Source organism: Apus apus, chromosome 1 (assembly GCF_020740795.1).
Source record: "Apus apus isolate bApuApu2 chromosome 1, bApuApu2.pri.cur, whole genome shotgun sequence".
Classification (NCBI taxonomy): Eukaryota; Metazoa; Chordata; class Aves; order Apodiformes; family Apodidae; genus Apus; species Apus apus.
In genome coordinates this window covers 121,557,942-121,583,147 of record NC_067282.1, presented here as the reverse complement: position 1 = coordinate 121,583,147, position 25,206 = coordinate 121,557,942, and the positions used below count along the sequence as shown (strand labels likewise).

Sequence of the window (25,206 nt, the reverse complement as noted above, 5' to 3'; positions counted from 1 at the left end):
GGCATTCAGACTTCATTAATCTATTTGCCAGTGCAACACTGAAGGGGGCTTGTGGATTCAACAGCCTGAGGCTGACAAAGGTCACACTTTCAGGAAAGAGGGAGCAGAAAATAACAGGAAGCCCACAATGTTTACAAAAGGCACAACAGAGGCATGAAGCCGACAATTTTATTTTTGCCCTGAAACTTGAAATAGCTAACTGAAACAGAAATTCCCACATATACATAAGTCTAAAATTTAAAATAAATAAAATAAACAAACAACCCACAAAAAGAGACCTGTGTAGTCTTAAAAATTTACAGTAATTGTTCTTTAACTTAAAAGTTTAGTAAGAGTAACATTATTTTAATACTTTTCATTCTTTTCAGTACATAGGTTCCAGTATACAAGATTTAAATCTCATACAAATTTCCTGAGCACAGCCTGATTATCTTTTAAGCACATGCCATGCTGCAAGTGCACCTGTATTTGGACATCAGTACTGTCACAGCTGTGTCCTCAGATGATACTTGGAAACATGCAAACACATTCTAATGAACACATTTATCAAACACATTTTTCTGAAACAGCCATGGAGAAAAAACACAGAGGTTGCTCCTAACCAAATGTTCTTACTAACAGAGGAAAAGAAAACAGTATTTGCATATTCTTCCTAGAGAGAAAAGGAATGCTTTTTGCTATCAATAGCATGTTCTTCCAGTCCACTGCCACTGCTGATAGCCCCTGCAGTTATGAAATGCCTTTTCTGAACAGCACAGTCAGCATCAACAGAGAGCTATAGCACTAGTGAAGAAAAAGGGCTTACAATGGATGTGTATAAACCAAAACTTCTTGAAACAGCCTCAATAAAAAGGATTGCTTACAGCAACCGCTCTCTCCAAATTAGTCAACATAGCAGCAGATTCTGAATACTGAGACTAAAACATACTTCTTTTAATGTAAAAGCATTGGGTCTTACATAAATTTCATTACTGGTACACTCATTAACCTTGCCTCTTGAACTACATTTGTAGATCATTTATGCAAAAAAGTAACTACCAACTGAACAGTCTGAAATACTCTAGTTTTTCATTTCATGAAACTCAATTTGAGCTGCAAGTTCAGAGATGCAAATTGATCATTTTTTCTGGTTCCAAAACTCACTACTGCATAATGGAATCCAATATACAATCTGATCAACACTAACCAAAAATAGTCTTGATTAGCTTTTTCTTCTCAAAACTCAGGCTTAGTAAACAAGATGGTTACATTTTACCAATCCTGCAGGCCAGCACAACAGCATTTATGAAGGCTAACTTAACTGAAAGAGAATTAATACATTAATTCTAAAAGTTAAGAGCCTGAAAAAGCTATATTCAAATTTCTAAACTAATACAGCTTCTCAAGAAACAGATGTTTTAGTGGCACCTATGTATAAGGTAGACACTCCAGTTGTGAAAAGGAGCAGATGGAATCTGTGCTATGTAATACCTACACTTCACTCTTACAAAGGAGCCTGGAAAGGAAGGGTGAGGGGAAGGTGGTGTTTTAATTTTTACCCTTGTTACTCACTATCCAAGTCTATCTTAACTGGAAATAAATCAATTTTGCACAAGTCAAGTCTGGTTTGCCCATGATGGCAACTGGTAAGTGATCTCCCTGGCTTTATCTCAGCCCATAAACTTTTCCACTTTTTTTTTTATCCCTGTCTCACTGACAAGGGTGAGTTAGAGAGCAGCTGGGTGGGCAGCTGGCTAAGGTCAACCCATCACAACACAGTACTGGAAACAACATGTGGCAATCTTGTTTTCCAAAAAAAAGACAAAAAAACCCATGCAGAGATACAAAAAAAATGCTTTCAAAAGCCTCATCACACCTTGGACCACAGACATTTTAAGGCAAAATAAGTATCTTTTTTCTACAGTAAACTGAGAGAATTTCTGTCTTCTTAAGTAACAGTATCCTACAGCCTTTAAAACTTCATATTGTTTGATCCTTCCAGGTATTTACTTTAATATATTGTCTGTATTATTACAGATGTTTTTTATCTTTTTGCTACATGACAGCAGAGTACATTGAAATGTTATCCCACAACCATCACAATATCTCTATCATGAGTTGTCAGTGAAAAGCATTTTGCATGGCTCATTTAGGGGATAACTCTCCACTGCATCAACTTTATGATGTCTCTCAGTAATAAACATGAAACTAGACAATTTTAAGAAAAAATATAGTACCTCTGCTCATTTAATGAGCAGCTGCTGCAGAAGCACTTCTGATTAGATCAGCTGTATTTTTGTCCAATGTCAACAACAATATTCAACAAGGCCAGCATCAGAGTAAGGACAAAAATATTCTCTATCTCTCAAACAGTTAGGAGCATAATTCTAGTCCTTACTCCAGCACACAGCCACCCACACCCCAGGACACTATAATTTGATCTCCTCTCATAAACCAATTATCTTACCTTCATTCCTGTAGAAATAACTTCCTCTTGTGAAAAAGACTTTTTTTTAATAATTCTCCTTGCGCCTCCTTTTTTAAAGGAGACAAATCATAGGTACCACAAAAAAAATATGCACCATAAGGAACTAAGCATTGCTGGCTTGGAACATCCCATCTATCCAACAGTAAAGTTCACAAAGTAACAGAAGCTGAAATAATAGTTCACTGCTACCAAAGGCAGTATTTCCACTCTTCTAGACAGTTTCATTTATTTGAGTGTCATATAAATTACTGACAAACCATTTCAGACAGATTAGGAAACAAATTTTTTCCTTTTTTGACAAGATTAGTTGTCTGTTCAATAAGGAGTCAAAAAAGCACCACAATCAGCAGAAGGGCAAAACACAATTTGTGTGATTAGCAGTGTTTGAACTGCTCTCAAGCATACTGGAAGACAAATTAAAAAAAAATAAAATAAAAATATGCACTACACTCTCAGTCATGTTGTTGACAGTTTTTTAGCTGACCTTTTTAGTCACTTTATGAAGATTGTAAACAAAATTAGAAATAGCAGTATCAGCTCTACCCCATTCCTGAGTCCACTTCCTTTAAACAAAGGCTTCAGCTGTAAACACACCAAGCGTACCAAACAAAAGGACACTGCCAAGCCTCTCTCATAATAACAAGCCTAGTTCTGAAGTTTAATTTCAAAAGGCTGGAACAAATTTAAGCCTCCATTTGAAGGCTTAAGACAGTACCTTTCTATACACTTCTAAAAATCTACATTCAATTGCATTTAATTTAAAACATGAATACCTGCAAATTGTATAGATGGGTGACTACAAACCAAAGTCGCGTGATGGTATGAAATCTGAATTCATTTTTATCATCAAGATGAAAAAAAAAAAAAAAAAAAAAAAACAACTAAAAATTCATACCTTTTCTTGGAGGTAGTTCACCGCTTTGTGTTAACTCTGTTCCAGGATATACAATCTCACCATCTTTTACCATTTCATTCCACAAGCCACATAATCCATCTCGTGTAAAAGCAAGCTGTCAAAAATAACATATTATATATAGTTAAAAACAATTTTTTCCCTCATACTAATACTTGAAATACATCAGATTTTATATTTTGTCCCAGAAGAAAGAAAACACATGTATCACTTCACTGCTTCACTGGTATATTCATTGCGTGCTTGTATGATAACAATTTAAATGACCTTCAGGATCTCTGATTTTCTAGCTGTGCTATTTCAGACTGCAAGCTGAAAACACTAACTTTTAAATAGGCTGTATTTTTAAATACAGAAAATATTAATTTTCTTTTGGGGAAAAATTCCCATCAAAAGCATGGATTTAAGTCACCTCAGAACTATTCACACATTCAAGATGACATCATGTGATAATCTGGGAGGCATGGAGTGGGGTGTCCTTTTTCCCTTCAGGAAAAGCTATCCAAAAGTCAAGCTGCATAAAGTCACGAAACAGGGAAGCATGAAAGTCACTACAGGCCCCTCTCCAAATCAGCAACTAAAGAGCTGGACACTAAACCAGAGCACATGACATCAAGGCACAGATTCATATATGTATTTAAACAATTCAAACAGATCCTGCTGTGCAAAGCACCCCTACAGCCCTCCCTCTTCCTTCCAGCTGCTGCAATGCCTCCTCTTCTACACCAGCTAAGACGCATGCACAATTCTCTGCTGAATAAGATTATGGAACTGGCTGTGGGAAGAATCACAGAATCATCAAGACTGGAAAGGACTTTCAAGATCCTCAAGTCCAGCCATCTACCCTACAACCTCGTGACCACTAAACCATCTCCACCTCACTAAACCACCACATCCATCCGTTTTTTTGACGCCTCCAGGGACTGTGCCTCCACCACCTCCCTGGGCAGCCTGTTCAACACCTCACCATTCTTTCTGTGGAGAAATTTCTCCTAATATCCAACCTGAACCTCCGTCCCCTGGTGCAACTTGACCCCATTTCCTCTTGTCCTGTCACTAAGGAGAAGGGGCCAACCCCCACCTCACTACAACCTCCTCTCAGGTAGCTGTAGCGACTGAGGCGCTTGCCTCAGCCTTGGCCCAGGTCAGCTCCCAGTGCATTCCATGTGCAATGGTACAAATACTTGCACTGGAACAGAGGGCAGAGCTGTGCTAGCTGGAAGTGTTCATGAAAGCACCGGCTGTAACTGGAGCTTCCTAGCGATTTATCAATTTGGATCTCCCTTGAAGAATCCTAATGACCATGACCTGTCTTCTACTAATGTTGCTTTATAAAATGCTGCAAAACAGGTGTCAACATCCCAAGTGAATTCCATAATAACCAGGCTGTAATTTGCAACTGTATAGTGTAAAGGAGGAGGGAAGTATGTGAAACTGAAAAACAGAATACCTTTAGCATACCAAAGTGGTGCAGTGGAGACAGTTAAAAAAAAAAACACAAAACAAAACACAAAACCCAAGCCCAGTGAAGACTTATTTAGAAGCATCTTCGTGTTACATAACAACTATTCAAATCCAGCATGTTTTATGTGAGGAGTAATACAAAGATGTTACTTACACAACTGCTGTAAAATACCATTATACACAGAATTTCACTTATACTTTATTTTTATCTATTTCCTAAAGATATTTTAATTATTAAAAATGACAGGTTTAAAGAGTCACAGCCATCAGCAGAGGTATCATTTGATGATCTAGCTAATCTCAATTAATAGGAAGAATTAAAGAGAAGTAGCATGTTTTTACACCACAGTAACACACTGCATCACCCCAGTGGTTTCTTGACTCCATATTGCATACTTCAGAAATTCACTCCAAATCATATTAATGATTTCAATAATTTTTCTTTCAGCACAAAAAACAAACTGGCACAATGTACATATTTGTCACTTGCTATTTCCTGACCTCAGGGGGATAACATGGAAAATAAAGCACATAGCATGAGCTAGACATTATTCAAATAACCTGTGATTTATTAATTGAGCAGCACCAAAATTACACTGTGACCATGCTTTACTGAAAGGTACAGTCCCTGTTCTTCAGAGCCAGGTAGCACATAGAACTTTTGCAAATACACTGTGTTTTGCTAGTATTAAGTAAAGTAGCATTTCAACAACATGGGAAAAAAAAAATTCAACCATTCACCATTGATTGAATGTCTTGCATTGTTCTAAGTCTCTAACTATTTCAAAAATAACGTGTTCACTTTCTTCTTCATCAGATGTGGTCATATACTTGAGTAAGGCACTTAAGGAAATTATTGTTCACAATTGTTCTTTTTGAAAAAAAGCTAAACACAACTGTTTCCCTATTTTTGGCTGATATGTCATTGAAGATGAGGGTGTTTTTAAACATTCACCTGCTGAACACTATCCTGTGCTAAAACACAAGCTTGAAAAATAGTTAGGGAGGTAACTCTCCAGAGGGGTTGCATAATAAGTTATGGTTTTCATAAAGATAACATTTTTTGTTTGTTAAACTGTCTTTTCACGTATTTTATTTTACATTCTCAGATCTCCCTGGTATGGAAAATTATTCTCACAGCCCTTAAGCTTAAAATCTAAAGCCGTACAGGCTTCCAATTCAAGGTTCTTCACAATGCAGCATGGTTTTATTGCAGAAAACGTACAACTTTCGTAAACACTGCTGTAAGGTAGAATCAAGAATGGTTTCCTCCATTTTAACCTCTAATCCTTTCAAATTGCTCAAAGATCACCCAAATCCTTCAAGAAACTAGAAATTGAAAAAGTAAACAAAATATCTTCTGCCTTGGGACTGGTGTTCAAATTCTTATCAGTCATTTTCTTGGTATGTTGCATAAAGATAGAGAAACCACCAAGATTATGGGTCAGAGAGAGTTCCCCCTCCTTCCCCAAGTATCTCATGTGGAAGCCTCCACCATAAGCAGCCTTTAGATAAACAGTTTTACTTTTACTCAGGTTGTAGTTAACATTTTGCCGGTGGTACATGTGCTGGGGGAACAGGAAAAGGAGACATGCCTGAAAGTAAAGGAACTCTGAACTTTTTGTAGCAATAATCAAAGCAACCAACTAGAAGGATAATTAAGAAACAGTATTTACAACAAATTAATCTGTAATAACTGAGGGCAACTCAATTCCAACTATAACAAGTTCACTATTAATCTAGTCAATGTTCAGCAAGATATATTAAACAGTGAATTGCCAATATGATACCCAAAAATGAAAGAAAAGTCTGTATTTACATGATAAATCATTCAAGCAATTTTATTTGTATTATTTCAAAATTCTATAACCATAATAGAAGCTTCGCAGCTTCTCCAGAAGAAGCATTTCACTTAACCAGTAGAAACAGGGAGGAGTGGCTGATAAGCCAGAGAGTTGTGCTGCCTTTCAGAAGGACCTAACAGGCTGGAGAAATGGGCTGACAGGAACCTCATGACATTCAAGAAGGAGAATTGAAAAGTCCTGCACGTGGGGAGGAAGAACTCCATGTACCAATGTGTGCTGCCGGCTACCCAGCTGGAAAGCAGCTTGGCAGGAAAGAACCTGGGAATCCTGGTGGACACCAAGTTGAATATAAGCCAACAATGTGCCCTTGCCACAAAGGTTAATGGGTGTCATGGGCTGCAGCAGGAGTAGTGTTGCCAGCAGGTTGAGGGAGGTGATCCATCCCCTCTACTCAGCACTCGTGAGGCCACACGTGGAATACTGGGTCCAATTCTGGGTTCCCCAGTGCAAGAGGCATGGACATACTGGAGAAAGTCCAACAAAGGGCCACAAAGATAATTAAGGGACTGGAATATCTCCCCTATGAGGAAAGGCTGAGAAAGCAGGGACTCAAAGCAAGAAGGCTCAAAGTGAAACTCATCAGTGTAAACACCTGAAGGGAGGGTGCAAAGAAGAGTAGCCAGGCTCTGCTCAGTGTTGCTCAGAGGCAGGACAAGAGGCAATGGGCACAAACTGAAACACAGGAGGCTCCCTCTGAACACTAGGAAATACTTCTTCACTGTGAGGGTGATGGAGTGCTGCCATAGCTTGCCTAGGGAGACTGTTGAGTCTCCATCCTTGGACGTATTTGAAAGCTATCTGGACATTGTCCTGGGGAGCTGGTTATAGGTGGCTCTGCTTGAGCAGTGGTGTTGGACCAGATGACCTCCAGCAGTGCCTTCTGACCTCAACTATCATATGATTCTGAAATAGGTATGAGCTCCTGATAGCCTCAGATTTTAAGTACTTCCATGAGGTGACCTCCAGAGGTACTTTCCAACCTCAACCATATGTGATCCTGTGAAACTAGCAGCTGAAGATAACAGTAAGTCAACTGTATGGTAGAAAAGTCAAATATCTGCTTTGACTACACAATCCTACTTTTCTTCCTTTCTTCCTTCCTTCCTTTCTTCCTTCCTTCCTTTCTTCCTTCCTTCCTTTCTTCCTTCCTTCCTTTCTACAGTGTTTTAAGACTGTATCAGCCAACACAAGCACATACACTTTATTTTTCTTTTGCTCCCACCAGTACTTCTTGCATTCAGTCATCTGCAAGGAGTATATCAACACATCCAAGTGATGAGACAACAGAACTAAAACTTTGTCCAGAACAAATTTGGAAAACATCTATTTGGTTTCTGTTGTCCAGAAAATATTACTCTTCTTCAAAATTATGGCTCTTCTTCCACTCAATTGTATAAAGAAAGTTCACAAGGCAAGCAATGGCACAGTGCAAAAGAAGAAAAACATGTTTGGTGTCTTAATTTATTCTGACATACTGGGGCTGCAAGTACAAAAGCAACTACCTGTGTTTTGTTAAGTCTAACATTCTCTCACTAGATTACTGGATTTATTGGGACATCTTTCCCTCTAATATTTTAGTAACTTCATTTGTGAGTGTTTAAAGGGATGAAACTGACAAACTCAGTAACTTAACAAATTAAGAATAATTAAATGTTCACTGAACTTTTGTAACTGGCAACAGTTCCAGAGATGTACACACTGTAAAAGCCTCAAGTCCCTGCTTACCCCACCACCTGCATCCTGCCTTCCCAAGACTGAGATAGTAGCAGCTCCATGCTCTATCACAGCTAATCACTGCCTTACCACCTTGGCATGTATTCTTAACCCTCCTACTCATTCCACCAGATCAAATGCCATTCCCCATGTCCAAAATCTTCCTTGTTCTCGCCATGACAGTTCCTGACTTTCTCTCAGATAAGACCACAGCCACATATCTTCATCTCCCACAGACTTCACCTTCACAAACCCCAAGCCACTTTCACCATTTGTCACGCATTCCCATCCACAGACCATGTCTTGGTCTCTGCACCTGTAAGGCATGTTCATACTTTTCCCACAGACCCAAGTCTCAGCCTTGCTCACTTATCCCAAGGCAAAAAAGCAAGGGCCTAATAAGCCTTCAAAGTAAACTTCTACTCTACTGTAAACTGACAGCCCGCAGTCCAATCTTTTGCTAATCTTACACCTGCAGTTAAACTGTAATTTATTCTATCTGGTACATTTACTTAAGTCAGAGGAGTATCTAGTTTGGTTGTTGGCATATGCTGCTGCCATCTCCAGCAGAGCTGGCAGTGAATCACAGAATTATGAAGGTTGGAAAAGACCTTCAAGATCCTCAAGTCCAACCATCCACACTACACCCCCATGGCCACTGAACTATCTCCTGAAGCATCACGTCTACCCATTTTTTTTAACACCCCCAGGGATGGTGTCTCTACCACCTCCCTGGGCAGCCTGTTCCAATGCCTCACCACTCTTTCTGTGAAGAAACTTTTCCTAATATCCAGCCTGAACCTCCCCTGGCACAACTTGACGCCGTTTCCTCTTGTCCTATCACTAGTCACTATGGAGAACAGGTCAACACCCACATCACTACAATCTCTTTTCATGGAGTTGTAGAGAGCAACGAGGTCTCCGCTCAGTCTCCAACCTGAACAGTCCCAGTTCCCTTAGTCTCTCCTCAGAAGACCTGTTCTCCAGACCCCTCATCAGACTAGTTGCCCTTCTCTGCACCCTCTCCAGCACCTCAATGTCCTTCCTATACTGCAGTGCAACAAACCTGCACACAGTGCTCAAGGTGGGGCCTCAGCAAGGCTGAATAGAGGGGCAGGATCACCTCCCTGGTCCTGCTGGCTACCCTATTCCTGATGCAGGCCAGGATGCTGTTGGCCTTCTTGGCCACCTGGGCACCCTGCTGGCTCATGTTCAGCTGCTGTCAATCAGCACCCCCAGGTCCCTCTCTGCTGGGCAGCTCTCCAGCCACTCCTCCACAAGCCTGTGGTGCTGTTGGGGTTGTTGTGGCTGAAGTGCAGGACCCAACATTTGGCCTTATTGAAACTCATGCCACTGGCCTTGGCCCATTGACCAAGCCTGTCCAGATCCCTCTGCAGAGCCTCCCAATCCTCAAGCAGATCAACACTCCCGCCCAACTTTGTGTCATCTTCAAACTTACCAAGGGTGCACTCTGTGCCCTCATCCAAATCATCCATAAAGATGTTAAACAGGAGCGGCCCCAGCTCTGAGCCCTGAGAAACACAACTCATGACCAGCTGCCAACTGGATTTTTTTTATCCAGCAAAGCATGTGTGCATCCAAGCCACAAGCAGCCAGCTTCTCTACGAGAATGCTGTGGGAAGCTGTGTCCAAGGCCTTGCTAAAGTGAAGGTAAAACAACATCCACAGACCTTCCCTTATCCAATAAGTGAGTCACCCTGTCCGAGAAGGAGATCAGTCAAAAAGAACCTGCCTTTCATGAACCCATGCTGACTGGTGGGCCTGATCACCTAGTTGTCCTGCATGTACCATGTAACTGTACTCAAGATGACCTGTTCCATCAGCTTCCCTGGTACTGAAGTCAGACTAACAGGCCTGCAATTTCCCAGATCATCCTTCCAACACTTCTTACATATGGGGGCTACATTGGCTGATTTCCAGTCTGCTGCTACCTCTCCACGCAGACAGGACTGATGATAAATGATGCAAAGTGGCTTGGTGAGCAGCCCCACCAGCTCTTTCAGCACTCTTGGCTGCCTCTCATCCAGCCCCATGGATTTGTGCACATCTATGTGGTACAGCAGGTCACTGACCATCTCCTCCTGGATTGTGGGGGGATTGTTCTGCTCCTGCTCCCTGGCCCATAGCTTAGGGAGTTGGATTCCCTCAACATAACTGGCCCTGTTAATAAAGACTGAGGCAAAGAAGCCATTAAGCACCTCAGCTTTTCCCTCATCCTTCATTGCTGTATCTCCTCCTGCATCTAACAGGGGATGGAGGGTCTCTCTGGTCTTTCTTTTGTTGTTAATGTATTTATAGAAGCTTTTATTGTGTTCCTTTACCATGGAGGCCAGATTAATTTCTAGCTGGGCTTTGAACTTTTTAATTCACTCCCTGCTTAGCCTCACAGCATTTTTGTAATCATGAGTGGCCTGCCCCTTCCTCCAAAGGCCATAGATTCTCTTTTTCTCCCTGAGCACCAGCCAAAGCTCCCTGTTCAGCCAGGCTGGTCTTCTGTGCCACCTGCTTGCCTTCCAACACATGGGGATGGCCTGTTCCTGGCCTTCAAGACTGCCTCCTTGAGGAGTGTCTAGCCTTCCTGGACTCCTATACCCTTCAGAACAGATTCCCAAGGGATTCTGGCAATCAGGCTACTTAACAAGTTAAAGTTTGCCCTTCAGAAGTCTAGGGTGGCAGTTTTTCTACCCCCCCAGCACCTCTAAGAATAGAGAACTCTAACAATTCATGGTCATTGTCCATCTCCTTCAACTCTAGAGAATAAGGGACTTGAATTAACATTTCCTTACACTGCAAGAAAACTAAATCTTGCAACTGTAACTGGATCAGATTCTGAGAATTATCAAAGCATCAGAATTTTGTTTTCAGTAAGTTACTTTCAGAATAATCAGCAACTGTGATTTTGTTCTAAAATCAACTGTTTAAGTCAAACAAAGCTTACTCCACGTGCTACAACAGATCATGTTCTTGATGTGTTTTCATAAACTTTCCTGCAGAAAGTAAAAAAACCTCTGTAAATGTTAATTCAAGCTCAAGACAAATGAAGCCAGGAAAATAAAATTATACAAAAGAACAAGGACTGATTTAGGTAGGATTCCTGATTATATAATTGCACTGAAAATTCAAGAAAGTGACTTCATAATCACAAAATGTCAATACACATTTAAAATATAAGCTACTTAAATAATCTTCACCTCACAATTGCCAGTAGGGAAGAAGGGAGAAAGAATCTGTTCTATCATTCAGTTACTTCTGAGTTAGCCATTGGTTGTATTTTAAAGACCACATTTATTTCTTAAGAAAAATATTATTTAAAAAACACACAACAAAACAAACAATAACAAACAAAAACACCGCACTTGTTCAGCCCTCTAATGGTGGAGAAAAATCACAGAACAGTTAAATCCCTTCCCAAGCCTCTCTGTTGTTTTCACTTTTTATAATACATCCAATTGTGTTTCCTTTTTCATTGTCTTCTTCAGTATTTTGTTATAGCTTCCTTCCTTCCCTGCTGAAGCATGGGCTGAAACCACAGCTGCTTATCACACCTATACAAAGCACAGTGAAACACCGTTACATCTGAACACAGTGCTCTAAAGCTCTAATAGCAAAGCCAAAAAAGTTCAGCAGCCTCATATTACTCCAACAGATTTGGAGTTAACCAGAAATGTCCCCACAGAAACAGTCTACTCGTCTTCCATTTATTGCAAAAGTTTAGTAACAGCTAATGGTCATATGCAAAGAAAAACTATGCAGTTCCCTCAAACTTCAAAGAGTAATTTTCTGAACTTCGTCCATTTGCAGAATATATGCAAAAACAATGAGTTTAATTCCTCTAACCTATCACTCCACTTACGGTCCCCACCCCTCTGTCTGGAAATCATTTATTTAGGAGGGACCAATTACTTCATTTTTTTTAATTAAAAAAAATCCCTATTACAAACCTCCCTTCCTTTCAAAATGTAGGAGCTCCCGTTTGTAGTTTGCTATCAGAACTTCTGCAGAATCACCAAGGCTGGAAAAGACCTTTAAGATCAAGTCCAGCCTATGACCTAACACCAGCACACCAGCTAGACCATGGCACTAAGTGCCACACCCAGCCTTTCCTTGAACACATCCAGGGATGGTGCCTCCCTTTCACATAAGCCCTTCATTTTTCACCAGAAAACCAAAACTATGAAAAAATTAATAGGAAATAACAAAATAGAGAAAGCAACTTCCACTAATTTCCTGCTTTTAATATGCAAGACACTGTTTATTTACATTATCTTCTTACAAGCAAATACATTGATCTATAAGAGTGGAATTTTCATGAAAATCAAAATCCCAAATTTAACTTGGAAGGTAGAAAGACTTCAGATCAAGGCGACTCTTACAAGGTGTCTGTTTCATTTTTAAAAGGTCACTCTCATCTCTGTGGCAAGAGAATATGACAGAAATAGCCTGCCAGTGAAAACTGATGAAAATGCACCATATTTCTATTGTAGACAGTTCTTGCACCTTGGCTGTTGCCTAAAGCTTATTCCACACTACAGGGAAATCAAAGTTTTTCAGCTCTAGCCCCTACTATCAAGCACAATAGTTCTCTTTAGGATCCAGAGTAAGCAGATTAAGAAACACCATCTAAACACACAGGTGCATCCCATTAGCTGTCAGCAATTCTAGTTTTTCCTTATTCAGCTATCACTAACTGAAGCTCTCTGTATAAGGTTCTAAACTAGTAGCGCAGTACATTTAGTCAGGATTATTTTAAGCACAGCTTGATTCATCAAAATGGATACCCAGGTTTAAGTGAACAATTTTAATCTTCCATTTCTGTATTTTTTATACTTTCCTATTTAAAAAAAGGATGTCTTATTTGGAAATAGCCATTAGAACAAAATCTTCTATTACACACAGATTTTTCTATAAATGTGATGGTTTCTACTAGCAACAGACATAAATAAGTAGGTGATTTTTAATTTATTCATTCAAATCTAAAAAAATAGTAATTGGAAATTTAATGACACACTAACCTTTCTACTAACTATGTTAAGCATGATCCATGAAAAAGTGGCCTATACCAAAATCCTCCTGTTTTGTAACTTGACAGGACTATCTTATTAATGGCAATGTTACACACATTATTGATACATACAATATGAAAACATATTACATATTGGAGTACTGATGCTACCCCATATTGAGCTGAACTATCCTAGTTTTTCAGCTGCTATAACAGTTTGTGCTTTTTCAGACAACATAAGATATCTTAATTTTGTTCCACCAGGAAGTTGTAATAAAACAAATGTTTCTAATCAGTTCAAAATTAGGCTAGCAGCTGTAAAGCATACAATAATAGGTTAATTCATTGCAAAGTTAGTAAAAAGACAAAGCAATTATGGGGGTGCACTTGGGTCTCTGTGAAGCATTTTGCTTCCTATAATAATATTGATTAGTTTCAGATAAATATAAGCAAAAATATACTGTCAAGATATAGTTCCCTTAACATTTCACACCAGTTAATCCTGCAGGCTAGAGGCTCTACTGCTACAAAAGGGCTTGTGTCTTTGATACAGTCTTAAGAACAGTAATTATACATCACCCTGGTTTTGTCTCTTAACAGTAACACCCAAAACTGAGTGGCAACATTTACATTTGTCCTGAATGACAGCTGAAAGAGTGACGCGTGCAGGTGATTAAACGCAACCCATGCTAAATCCACACGTCATTCTTCTTGTATTATATTAATACCACTGTATCATAGAGTTATTAATGCACATATTATAAGATTGTGTATTACATTCTTAATGCAACATAATCTTGAGCTAAAACAAAAAAGAATCTGATGATTTTCAGAGAGATTTCACTGGCTTAATCCACAATAACTGCCACAGCCAACAAGTCTGAAGAGCAAATTCTCTGGCAATAGTGACAAAAATAAAATAAAATAAAATAAAAAGGCAAGTCAGAATTTGGAGACTACTACCCAACAAATGAAACACTTCACTTCTCATTTTAGCTATACTCCTCATTTATAAACAAAACAAACAAACAAACAAACAAACAAAAGTTTGAAGACTAATCAATCTCTGTATGTGTCCTAAGGTAAGAATTCTCCAGTACAATTCAGTTGCTTCGTGGACTTCCATCTATCCACTCCTGAATTGCTGTGCAGTGAAAAGTTAAAAATCTAATTGCAAAGTGAAGAGTTTCTGGGTCTAATTCCAAACAGTAATTTGCAGGCAACTTGATTAATTCACATAAAGAGTGTGTCTTTCTTTAAATCTCTCTTATGTATTATTCTCATCTTTTCAATTCCTGTTGAGTCTCCTGAACATCACTAAGGCCCTTTTATTGTCAGCTGGTAAAAACATACACAGCAGGAAATCAGCATACCCTGTAGAAAGGATTAAGAGACAGGTTTTATACCTATAAAGTACACAGCTTCACACACAGCTAGGTCATGCTAGTCAACCAATAGCTAAAATAGTCAATCATGCAATAGAAGAATTCCCCATAGCCCAAAAGCCTTTACTTGACAGAAGGCAGCCACCATTTAATACATTAAAAAGGAGTAATTCGAGATCCGCATGCACACTTCCTAAAATACTGAACACACACATCCAGACCAAGGTCTGTGCTGAGGACCTGTGTAATACCAAAAAAACTTAACCTAATAAGAAATTTATAGTACACCCAGGAGGCCTGGCTAGTCTTCAGATTCCAGAGAAGTAATGTTTGCATCCAGCAGATCACAAAAGATTAATGAAATAAGTGAACAGTAATCCCATTATTTTGACGACAGCATGATTGGAAGAAAACAAAGGGAGTACCCTGACAATTAGAGTCTAACTCTAAAATCTACTCATAAAGAACTCTTATTTATAAAAGAGCTTCTTTGCAGAAATTTATTACAAGTTTAAGGTTTTTATTACTAAAAGGAATTATTACAACACCAACTACACAACAGTCTCATAAAGGACAAATATTTCACTGCATTTATACACACTTAGCTGAAAATAATCCTAAAAGTTTGGATGGCAACTGAAAACCTCCTGCCAAAAGTTTACATAAGCAGAAAAAAGGGATGTAGAAAAAAAAGGAACTACAAATGAGATGCAAAATCTGACAAATCACATGAACAGTCACATTTTGCACCCCATATAATACAGAAGGAAAACAGACAATGCATAGTGAGCAGCTGTTGCAAACAAAGATTGCCACTTTTTGAGCTAAAATTTTCCTCTACAATCACTGAAGTAATCTAGAAGCCAGCTTCCAGGGAACAAAAAATAGTTCTGTATTTCTCAATATGCTTATCTTCAAACTGTTTTCTACTACTCTTACTAAATTAGCCAAAACATTTAACTTTGGATCAAACGTTTTACTTTCGTAAGAATAAAAGATGAAATCAGAACTTAACCTAGCCAAATCAAGACCAAGCCCTGTCATTTTATAGCACTTACATACAAGACCTACTAAAGAATGCAACCTCTAAGGCTGTATCTGTCACTTCTGATTCTGATTCAGCTTGTTTGATGTGAAATATTGGAGAAAGGCTGCTTTTGCATTACAACTGCTTTTATACAAAAGGATAACAGTGGCTGGCCCAATACAACAAGAATTTCAGAGTTTTGAGCAGGAACTTGGAAAGGTTATTCAACATAAGGCATCTATATGCAATATCTGGGGGAAGGAAGAAGATGGACAAGACATGACTTACTCTAGTTGCCCACTTCAGCTGAAACAAACCCAAACCACTCCTCTACATTTTCCACTTAATTTTCAAACCTGAATTGGGAAAACATGATGATCCCTGTATCACACAGCTTTTGACAAATAAGCAGATCATCTTCCAAGGCAAAAGCAAATTTCCTCTCAACACCAGCACACGTCAACAAAGACCAGTTCTATTTTGTATTTGGCAAAAAAAAATAACTCCTTTCAAAAAAAACAAAATCTAAAGGAAGCCCACACCTGTTATACAAACAACTACAGTAAAAGCCAATCTGAATTCTTCAAAATATAAATTCAGACTTCCACTGCCTTTCACTTCAGTTCACTTGTGCATTACAGCAGGTAGCTCATAGGCAAGCAAGAGGTTTACCACGAGCCTAAATGAAGAACTTACAAGTCCTAGCAATAATGCTACATACTCAGCTACGAGCTTTGACACTCTGCAAAGATAACATACATCTTGTTTCTAAGCAGCAGGGCCTGGACTGACAACTCAGATCTATTTGCGGTTCAACACGAGTTAGTGTTTCTTCAGGACTGGCTTTAAATCAGCATAATCAAAAAACCCTACACATCTGTCCGAGAAGCAATGCTGCAATCTTCTGTTTATCAGCTATTCAGCTTGAAATCATCCTTGGTCTGCACCTGAAAGGTCACAGTGCAATACAACTAAGTCCTTACCTGTAAGTCTGTCTTCAACCATTTGGAGTCAAACCGAGCCTGAGCAGCCAGACAAAAAGATTCAGAAGACATGGTTCCTTCTCCAGCCTTCTCTCCAGGCTGGCTGAGCAGCCCGACCTGCCACGGAATGAGGAAAATAAAAACCCAGCACACGAAATAAACCACACGAGGTTATTTTTGTTCAGACCAGGACGGCTTCCACTTGATCTTTAAAAACAGGAAAAGATCATCATAAGGATCTCTGCCGTCCACAGCCCCCAACACCGCAGAGGGAGAGAGGAACAGGCACGAAGAAGACGGCCCGAAGCCCCACTTCCCTGGAACACCGGCGGCAGGAAGCCTGCCTGCCTGCCTGCCTGCCTCCCTCCCGCCGCCCCGCCGGCGGCCCGGCGCTGCCCCTCAGACCCTCCGAGCGCTGCACCCGATAAATAATTGATCGCCGGATGACGCAAGCCGCGGGCCGGCGTGAAGCGATTATCGGGGTCACTCGCACACCCCCCCCTCCCCCGGGGAGCAGCCGAGACTTGCGGGGGACACACAGACAGACACACAGACACACACAGACACACACTCCCCCTCTCCCGGGAGCATCACCCTCCCCCCCCCCACGTCACCCCCCGCCGGGACCACCAGGCAGGGCTCACACCCACCGGGGCCCGCCCGAGGGGAGGGCAGGGCCGTGCCGGGAGGGGCGGCTGGAGGCCCCGCCGGGCTGGGGGGGCTGCGCAGGGTGCGGGGGCTGCGGGGGCTGCGGGCACCGCCCCTCCCTTTCCTTCCCTCCCCTTCCCTCCCCCTCCCTCCCTCCCTTCCCTCCCTCCCCGCGCCGGGGCCGGCACCGCTGCCCGCAGGCCGGGCAGGGCGCTCCCGCGGTCTCCTCCCCGCCAAGCCCGACGGAGCGGGCGTCGGGGCAGCCCGCCACGGCCACGGCCCCCTCGCTCGCTCGCTCGGACGCACGCAGGCAGGCACTCACCGGCCGTGCCGGCGGCGGCTCCCCTTCCTTCCCTTCGCCTCGGGCGGGCCTGGCGCTGCCCGCTCGGCCCCGGTTAATCCCCGGCCCCTCCTCCCCGCCCCCCGCGGCCGCCGCCGCCGCCCCCCGCCCGCTCCTCCTGCCTTCCCTCCCTCCCTGCCGGGCTGCGGGGATGGGGAGCGCTCGGGCCCGTGACGTCGCGGGGCTCCGGGCCAATCAGGAGAGGCGCGGGAGGCGGGACATCCTGTCGGCGCAGGGGCGGCAGCAGGGCGGGGAGGTGGGGCCCGGGCGGCCCGGGGGGGCGGCCTTGTCGCCCCGTCGCTTCTTTTCCTCGGGCACCGGAGCCAGCGGGAGCAAACATCACAGTGTCCCGCCAGGTAGGGTGCGGAGACAGTCTCCCGAAAGAAGGTCCGGGCCTTGTTTCGGGTTTTTTTTATATTTTTTGTTGTTGTTTATTTTGTACGTCAAAGGCGGGACTGCCCGCAAACCGCGCGTGTCTCTTAAAAACAACAACAAACTAAACCGACAACAAAACCCCTGACCTTTCGGGGCAGAAAGGGGCGGTGGCGAGGTCCCCTGGCTCTTAGGCAGCAGCACGCGGCCTTCGGTTGTTGTTGTTACTTAAGGAGCGCTGCCCCCCCCCCCAGCACGGAGGGTTTGATTCTGCTGGGCCCATTCTCCAAGGCCCCCGCGCACCCCTCGCCTGAGGCCTCGCCCCGGGCCCCTCCTGCCTCTGCCTGCCGGGGCCGCGCCGCGTAACGTGCCGCCTGAAGCTTCTCGAGCGCCTTGAAAATGCGTTTTAAAAGGTAGAAATTCCTGTTTTTCTGAAACCGCTCCCTGAGACTTCGAATAGGAGCCTTCAAAAAGAGAAGTGGTTTCTCTTGGAAAAGTCTCCCCCAAGGCCTACATGTCAAAAGCATTAAGTTTACAATAAGGGGGACTAGAAGTTTCATCTCGCGTATCATTTTATGAATATAATCCATGGCTGAGCAAGAGCTACTGGACTAGGAATTCTGTCATGCATATCACTTTATGAATATAATCCATGGCTGCCACACCAGGACAGGAAACATTTTAGTCTCTTCTTACCTGGTAGACTGGAAATACGAAGAAAATATCACTGGCATAGGTTACCCAGAGAAGCTGGGGATGCTCTGTTCCTAGGACAGTTCCCAGTGTTCACAGTCAGGTTGGATGGGGCTTTGAGCAACCTGATGGAGTGAAAAATGTCTGCCCATGGCAAGGGGGTTGGATCTTCAAAGATGCCTTCCAACCTAAACTGTTCCATGATTCCATTACAATAGTCATCATATTCCAAATAGGAATAAAAACTGCCTTCCAATGTACGGAGCCAAAACCAGGAGGAACTAGTAAGACTTTGTTGAAACCACAGTGCCCACTGATTGTGCCTACTGCTTGCTTAGGTGATTTCCAAGTCAGATCCAAAACGGGTACTTTGCATGTGCAACATTCACTGCCATTTATTGTTTGGCTTTCCAAGAGCATCTGCATTTGTTTCATAGCCTTGTCCTACTTTTATTAAATAACAAATGGCACTGGCCTTTTGCTGGCACTGTTGGTGTCAATAATTTGAAGAATGCATAACTAGCTGACTTGTTAGACTTGAATCACTGGCCCAATCATTAGGTGTGCGCTCGCTTCAGCAAAAATCAAGACAAAACTGGCTACAGTAGCATTGGAAATTCAACACCTGAGACACTCCTGAAGCATTTATGGATTATTTTGTATTTCCAGATTTAGATTTCACTTCTAATGAGTAATTTGCATTTGCATTTAAAATGCACTGAAACAGCATGGAGCAATCTCAAATGGCACTCTCGTTTATAAAAATATGTACCCACCACATTTTCCATACAGAATCTGGCACAACAACATGGATAAGTACTTTGATAATGTTATTTAATGTAATAATTTAATTTTAATTTAATAATTTATTTTTACAAATAATCATAAAATTCAAATACTCTGAAACCTGAAGTTTGTCTCTATACACAGTATTTGCAGCATTAAGCCCATCAATAACTCTTACTCTGATGTTATTGTGTAACCGTGGCATGTTGTTTCACTTCAGAGTGACTAAGGTAGTGAAGGGGATGTGTGGGTCTGACAGACTTCAGAATACAAGTTCAAGCCACACAGTTGATGTGTTACCACACCCAGCCTTGTGCTCCATTCTTCTGATGGATCTTTCCGTCTTGAAGTAGGATGTGTGATCTTGCAAATCAGTTCTCCAGTCATCATCCTTTGTGCCCCAGCTTGCTACAGTAACCTACTTTGCACTCAAGAGCATAATTAAGTGGATCTGATGTCCCTGACTTAGAGACACCAATATCCTCAGGAGCTGCAGGGCAGACTGCTGGTGAGGTGGAAGCAAATCTCTGCTTTCACCACAAATCTGCCAAAACTCTCACACATCTTTCGTGCTTTCCCCAGATAAATGGAAAAATCCAGTTTCCATGGACAGACAGAGTCAATCATTCACAGGTATCATATGGTAGAGTCACTGTTATTAGAGATTAAAACAAATGCATCAGTATGAAAGGCACATTCAAACCAAAGGGTCACATTTTCTAGTCCACCTCTTAGAACACCTTCAAACAGTACAGACTGCTCTAAAAATGCCTGGCTTTGGGCAAGAGACCTGTCTTTTGTTTGAACTGGGGTGGAAAGCCATACCAGCTTCTGCAAGAGGAGAGGCACGGTAGAGGGGTGGCATGTAGAGGAAGAGAAGGATGGTGGTGTGTGTGGGATCTGTGTAAAACATGAAAGGCCAAAGTACATAGAGTTGGCAACATGAATGGTCCCCTCACCTCCCTGCAGTGCCCATTTGTAGCACTGTAAGTCAGGCCTAAGGAGATGGGGAAGAGCAGACACTGATTGAATAAAAATATCACAGTGATCTAAAGCAGAATAGGCATAAGGAAGAGAAATAACTTTGGACAATCTGGACAGCACCGTTATTTCCCTTTATTTCACTTGTAATAAGATATGTATTTCATAAGTATTGACCAGTTCAGTCTCAAAATTTGAGGCAATTACATTTTTGAGGAACTAAATACAAAACCTTAAGAGCCAACCAAATGGTGCAAATGAACTTTTTTTTTAAACTAAAAACTTTTTTTAAACTAGAAGGACCAAAAATAAGCAAATATATCTTTACGTAGGAGTAGTACCTATTCCTTCCTGGTATAAGTATCAAATCTTTACTGATTAATAATTATTTTCAATTTGTGATCTCTAGGGAATCCATTCTAGTTATAACAGCAGTGGAATGTGGGGCATTTTTTTCTCTCATTAGTGAGTATCAGTAATTGTTATGCATGGGAATGGGACACAAAACCATTTCTGTGAGAGCAGTGCCCAACTGTTCACAGGACAATACCTTTTTTGTTTGTGATTTTTTTTCAAGAGCCATTTGCGTTGAACTCTCCCACTGAGTTTGGAAGCCTTTGTGTATTATTATCCACAAAGTGCAAAATCCAGTACACTCTGAGCCTAAAACAAGTCTGAATAAGAATTTCCTGGTTTATTTCTCAGTGATTTAGGCTTTCCCAAAGAAAGTGATAAACTTTTACAATTAGCTTTTATTAATTTAATACTCTCTGAACCAAGCTATTGGCCAAAATTTCAGTTTTATGCAATTAAAAGTTCATTATGAGGCCCATTATTTATTCATTATTTTATTTGCAAAGAAAGCCATCAGTTCAAGTAGGTCAATACCTGCCATTATGCCACATCAGTGCTTTCTACAGGGGGAAATCAGGACAGTAAGGATATAGTATGATTCTCCTCTTTCCCACACACACCAATATCTAGTAGCCTTTTTTATTACTAATTAAATATTATTTACGTAAGGAGAACAATAAAAGAAGTGTCTTCCATGTTTAAAAACCCAAGCCTCTTGCAATTGATATCCTAACCCTCTTTCCTCATGACTCCTCAGGACAATGAAACAAGATCTTCTGCCTCTGTGCATGTCTTTCTGCTCCTCTGTGACTTTGAGTGGTAACAGCCTTGCCACTTCTCATCTTCTTCTCTAATATATCTCTGTTCCAACCTATATCCTTTACACTCATCCACACTTCCAAGGTGATTTCACTCCTACCTTTACTGGGCAGTGCTATATACCTGTTCTAGTTTGGAAACTATTGTTCCTCCATTAAGCAGAATTAGGTTAACCCCTCCTTGTTTGTTTGTTTGTTTTAATTTTTTATTTTTATTTTAAATGACAAATATCACTTACACCAAAAATTTCAACAAGTTCTTCTCCTGTGACAATTTTTCTTTGTGAAAACAGTCTTGTGTGAATCACACTATATTGTAGAGCTGACACAGCTCAAGTGCAGAGGTGGTGTTGGAAAAGCAATTCAGAGTACAGAGAACTGGAAAAAAAAAAGAAAGATGGAGCAACTAAAAACTGTCACAATAAAGCCACAGTTTCCATGGGTAGCTCATTAGAATACATTGTTAATTACATTTTGCATAGTTAATTATTTTTGAAAGTGGAGAGAGTCTTGTCCTTGTTAAAGCAAGTGGTAACGTTTTCATCGACTTCTTTAAGGTCAAAAATTCAGCCTCATATATCCTTTTTCTTACTCATCCACTGCCTGCTTTTCAGTGTCCCAGAAAAAATGCAATCCTAAAAGCTTGTTTTCCAGGTTATGTCTTCCATTACAGAGAGGAAAGGTTGTTTTTCTTTCCCCAGGCTGGCCCCACAGTTTTTATCCAGGGAGTCTCTCACTTTACAGCCCAAACCAGTCTGATCTGATTTCATCCTGCATCTCTGAACTTGAAAACAATAATGAATTCTCTGTGGCAGTTCATATTATTCCTTTAAATTACCAATTCAGATATCCATCAACAGACCTGTTGAAATTAAAAGTATTTTGTGTACAGTAAGGGATATATCAAATTCAGATGGAAAAAATATATATTCCTTATACTAAAAAACAGCAACATCTATAAGTTCTCTATTGTTTTCAAATTAAATATAATTATTAACTTAAAGCCAAGCAGAAAATGCTTGCATTTAAAAGGCCTTTTCAATTACAGGAATATTCTGTATAAAAATGTGCTAATAAAGCCATCTAAAGATATATTACAGTACTAAGCTACATTCATAAAAGTGATGAATTACAATACTAAGCTACATTCATAAAATATTCACTTAAAAATATTAGATTTGCAAAATTCTCAAGGTACAGTTTTAAAATCCACCCAAACATCAAGGGTTGTTACTGCTAAGGGCAGTAAAAACCAACATGGTATTACACTGGAAGTTGAAATATATCATTACTATTGTACTAGCCTATATATTGAGAGCAGAATGATTCTCTGTTATCATAATACCATGCAAATAGGTTATCAGTATTGGAATGTATTCTCTCTGACAGGAGGCTACTTGCCTAGTTAACATTTACAAATTAACCCATCAATGGGCACTGCAACATGTTCCACAATAATTTACTATGATGCAGGGATGTTCAGTAGGCACTGTGAGCAGCAAGAACATTCTAAATTTTTAGTTTAAGCAAAAAACCACAAATGTTGCATTTTTTTCCTTGAATTCTTATGCACAGCATAGCTCATGGCAGAAGACTTAGAAACAAAATGGTAATTATTTGGCAAAAAGAGAAAAGCATTAAATCCACTAGCTCTCTGAAATACAAAAGTCTATGCCCTTTAGTTTGTGTAGGTGGATGCAGGAGGATGAAACCTCACTAGACAGAGATGGGAACAGTATCCTTTGGCCAATAATCACAGCATAAGAAAAATCTCCTAATATGCAAGAAGGAAGCATGATGCTGATTTTAGTTCTTTTCATTTAGAAGCTACCAAGTATTGAGTTTCTCCTAATGCCTGGAAGGTGGCCAAAAACACTGTATCTTTTATACATTGCTTAATATATAGGGAAACACTTTCTGAATTATTATAGGAATCTTTAGTCATTCAAGCAGGAAAGGAAGCAGTATTTCTATAAAGGATTTGTTAACCTAGAGCCAGATGGTATCCTTTCATCCAAAAATGCTTCACAAGGAAAAAAACTCCTTCCTTAAAAAAGAAAAAAAAAAAAAAAGAACATGTTTTGTCTTGGAGAGGCATTCGTAGCAAAATAGAAAGGTCAAGGACAAGTTGGTCAAAGCAGAAGCCCAGGATCTTGGCCAAGGCAAGGAGAGAAGGGAAGGGAATCCAGACAAATTGTTAGGTATGTCCTTATATCTAAAATGAATTCCAGCCCAAAACACCATCAGCTAACTTGGCTTATGAATCAGGCAACTGTCCACAGCTCCCTTTCCACAACTGTGTAAAAGGTGTTGTGGAGAATCTCAGCTGTGTTTCTGCAACATGCCTGTTCATCAAGGGAGGTTTTTTGCATCTCTTCTGTTTTGCCAGTCCCTACCCCACTTACTACAATTGCAGAGACTGTTTTATCCTCAAGGGAGAAACACATGGTATTTCAGACTTACTAATGCGTATTGCACCCTTAAAGTTTGGGGAGGGAATGCCAACAATGTTGGTGCTTTAAATGAAGTAATTACTTGAAACAGGAAAGAAAACAATCTACCAAGACAATGTGTACTTCAGCTTGTTCCAGTGCTAGTTTTCTGTTGATTTTGTGGTATTCAAGCACAATAAACTGTTGCAACCAAAAGCATTTGCACCTCTTTTCTGCTTTCAATACAAGAGTATTAATATCACTAAATAATATATAGCAGCTGAACCCATCTTTTAATGCTTTCTTCAGAGCTGTAGATTTGTGTCACCTCTCAACCAGATCACAGATTTGTCTCTATGCCACATCATTTCAACATACCTGTTATCAGAATTTTTGAAAACTTAGACCTTGAATGTCTTTTTGTTATTATTCATAATACTTTGAAGAAAATTACAGACTGGGAAATTGCAATATTGGGAAATTAGCTTTTATGAATCTTCTGTACTAATTTCAAATTACTGCTCCATTTACAGACAGTGTATAAGATTTTAACAAAACATTTATGAAACCTTTACTATAAGGTTGAGTGAATGCTCCACTATGATAGAAAGCTGTGATGTCTATACTGTGGTGGTAAGACCCCAGCTTTATCACAGAGAAGGTCAGGGTCCTTCTACAGGATCCCTGCCACTCACAAAGTGGCCTCTGGTAACTGAGTGTCCTTTTTGCTCTGTGTACACATGCATTTTAAAACACTCAGTACAGGTCTTCCACCACCACATGGATCCCTGCTCCTACTTCAGTCTCAGGTGGACTCTAACTTTCAACATAATACATTTGGGACAGCAGTGGTTTTTAAAGCTTTTAGCCTTTGTCACTCATACCATCAACCCTCAATAAATGATGAAATTTTAAGTTATTTTCAGTTCCTTGTTAAGTCTC

The 25,206-nt window shown here is 40.7% G+C and overlaps 2 protein-coding genes across 4 annotated transcripts in view; one reads left to right on the top strand and one right to left on the bottom strand.

The window, feature by feature from the left end:
- The window catches only part of HERC2 (HECT and RLD domain containing E3 ubiquitin protein ligase 2), a 120,100-nt gene extending 102,213 nt beyond the window's left edge, over positions 1–17,887 (bottom strand). For all 3 annotated transcript variants that reach the window (XM_051608596.1, XM_051608598.1, XM_051608597.1), the window contains exons 1-3: positions 17,811–17,887; positions 16,841–16,957; positions 3,363–3,477 (exon numbers count right to left, since the gene is read on the bottom strand). In XM_051608596.1, the coding sequence (XP_051464556.1) occupies positions 3,363–3,477; positions 16,841–16,912 (187 nt within the window). In that variant the 5' untranslated portion in view covers positions 16,913–16,957; positions 17,811–17,887. The remainder of the gene's footprint in view (positions 1–3,362; positions 3,478–16,840; positions 16,958–17,810) is intronic.
- Positions 17,888–18,594: 707 nt separating this feature from the next.
- NIPA1 (NIPA magnesium transporter 1) overlaps positions 18,595–25,206 on the top strand; it is a 48,041-nt gene continuing 41,429 nt past the window's right edge. Inside the window, exon 1 of the mRNA XM_051608631.1 lies at positions 18,595–18,613. The gene's annotated coding sequence lies outside the window, so the exon portion shown is untranslated. The remainder of the gene's footprint in view (positions 18,614–25,206) is intronic.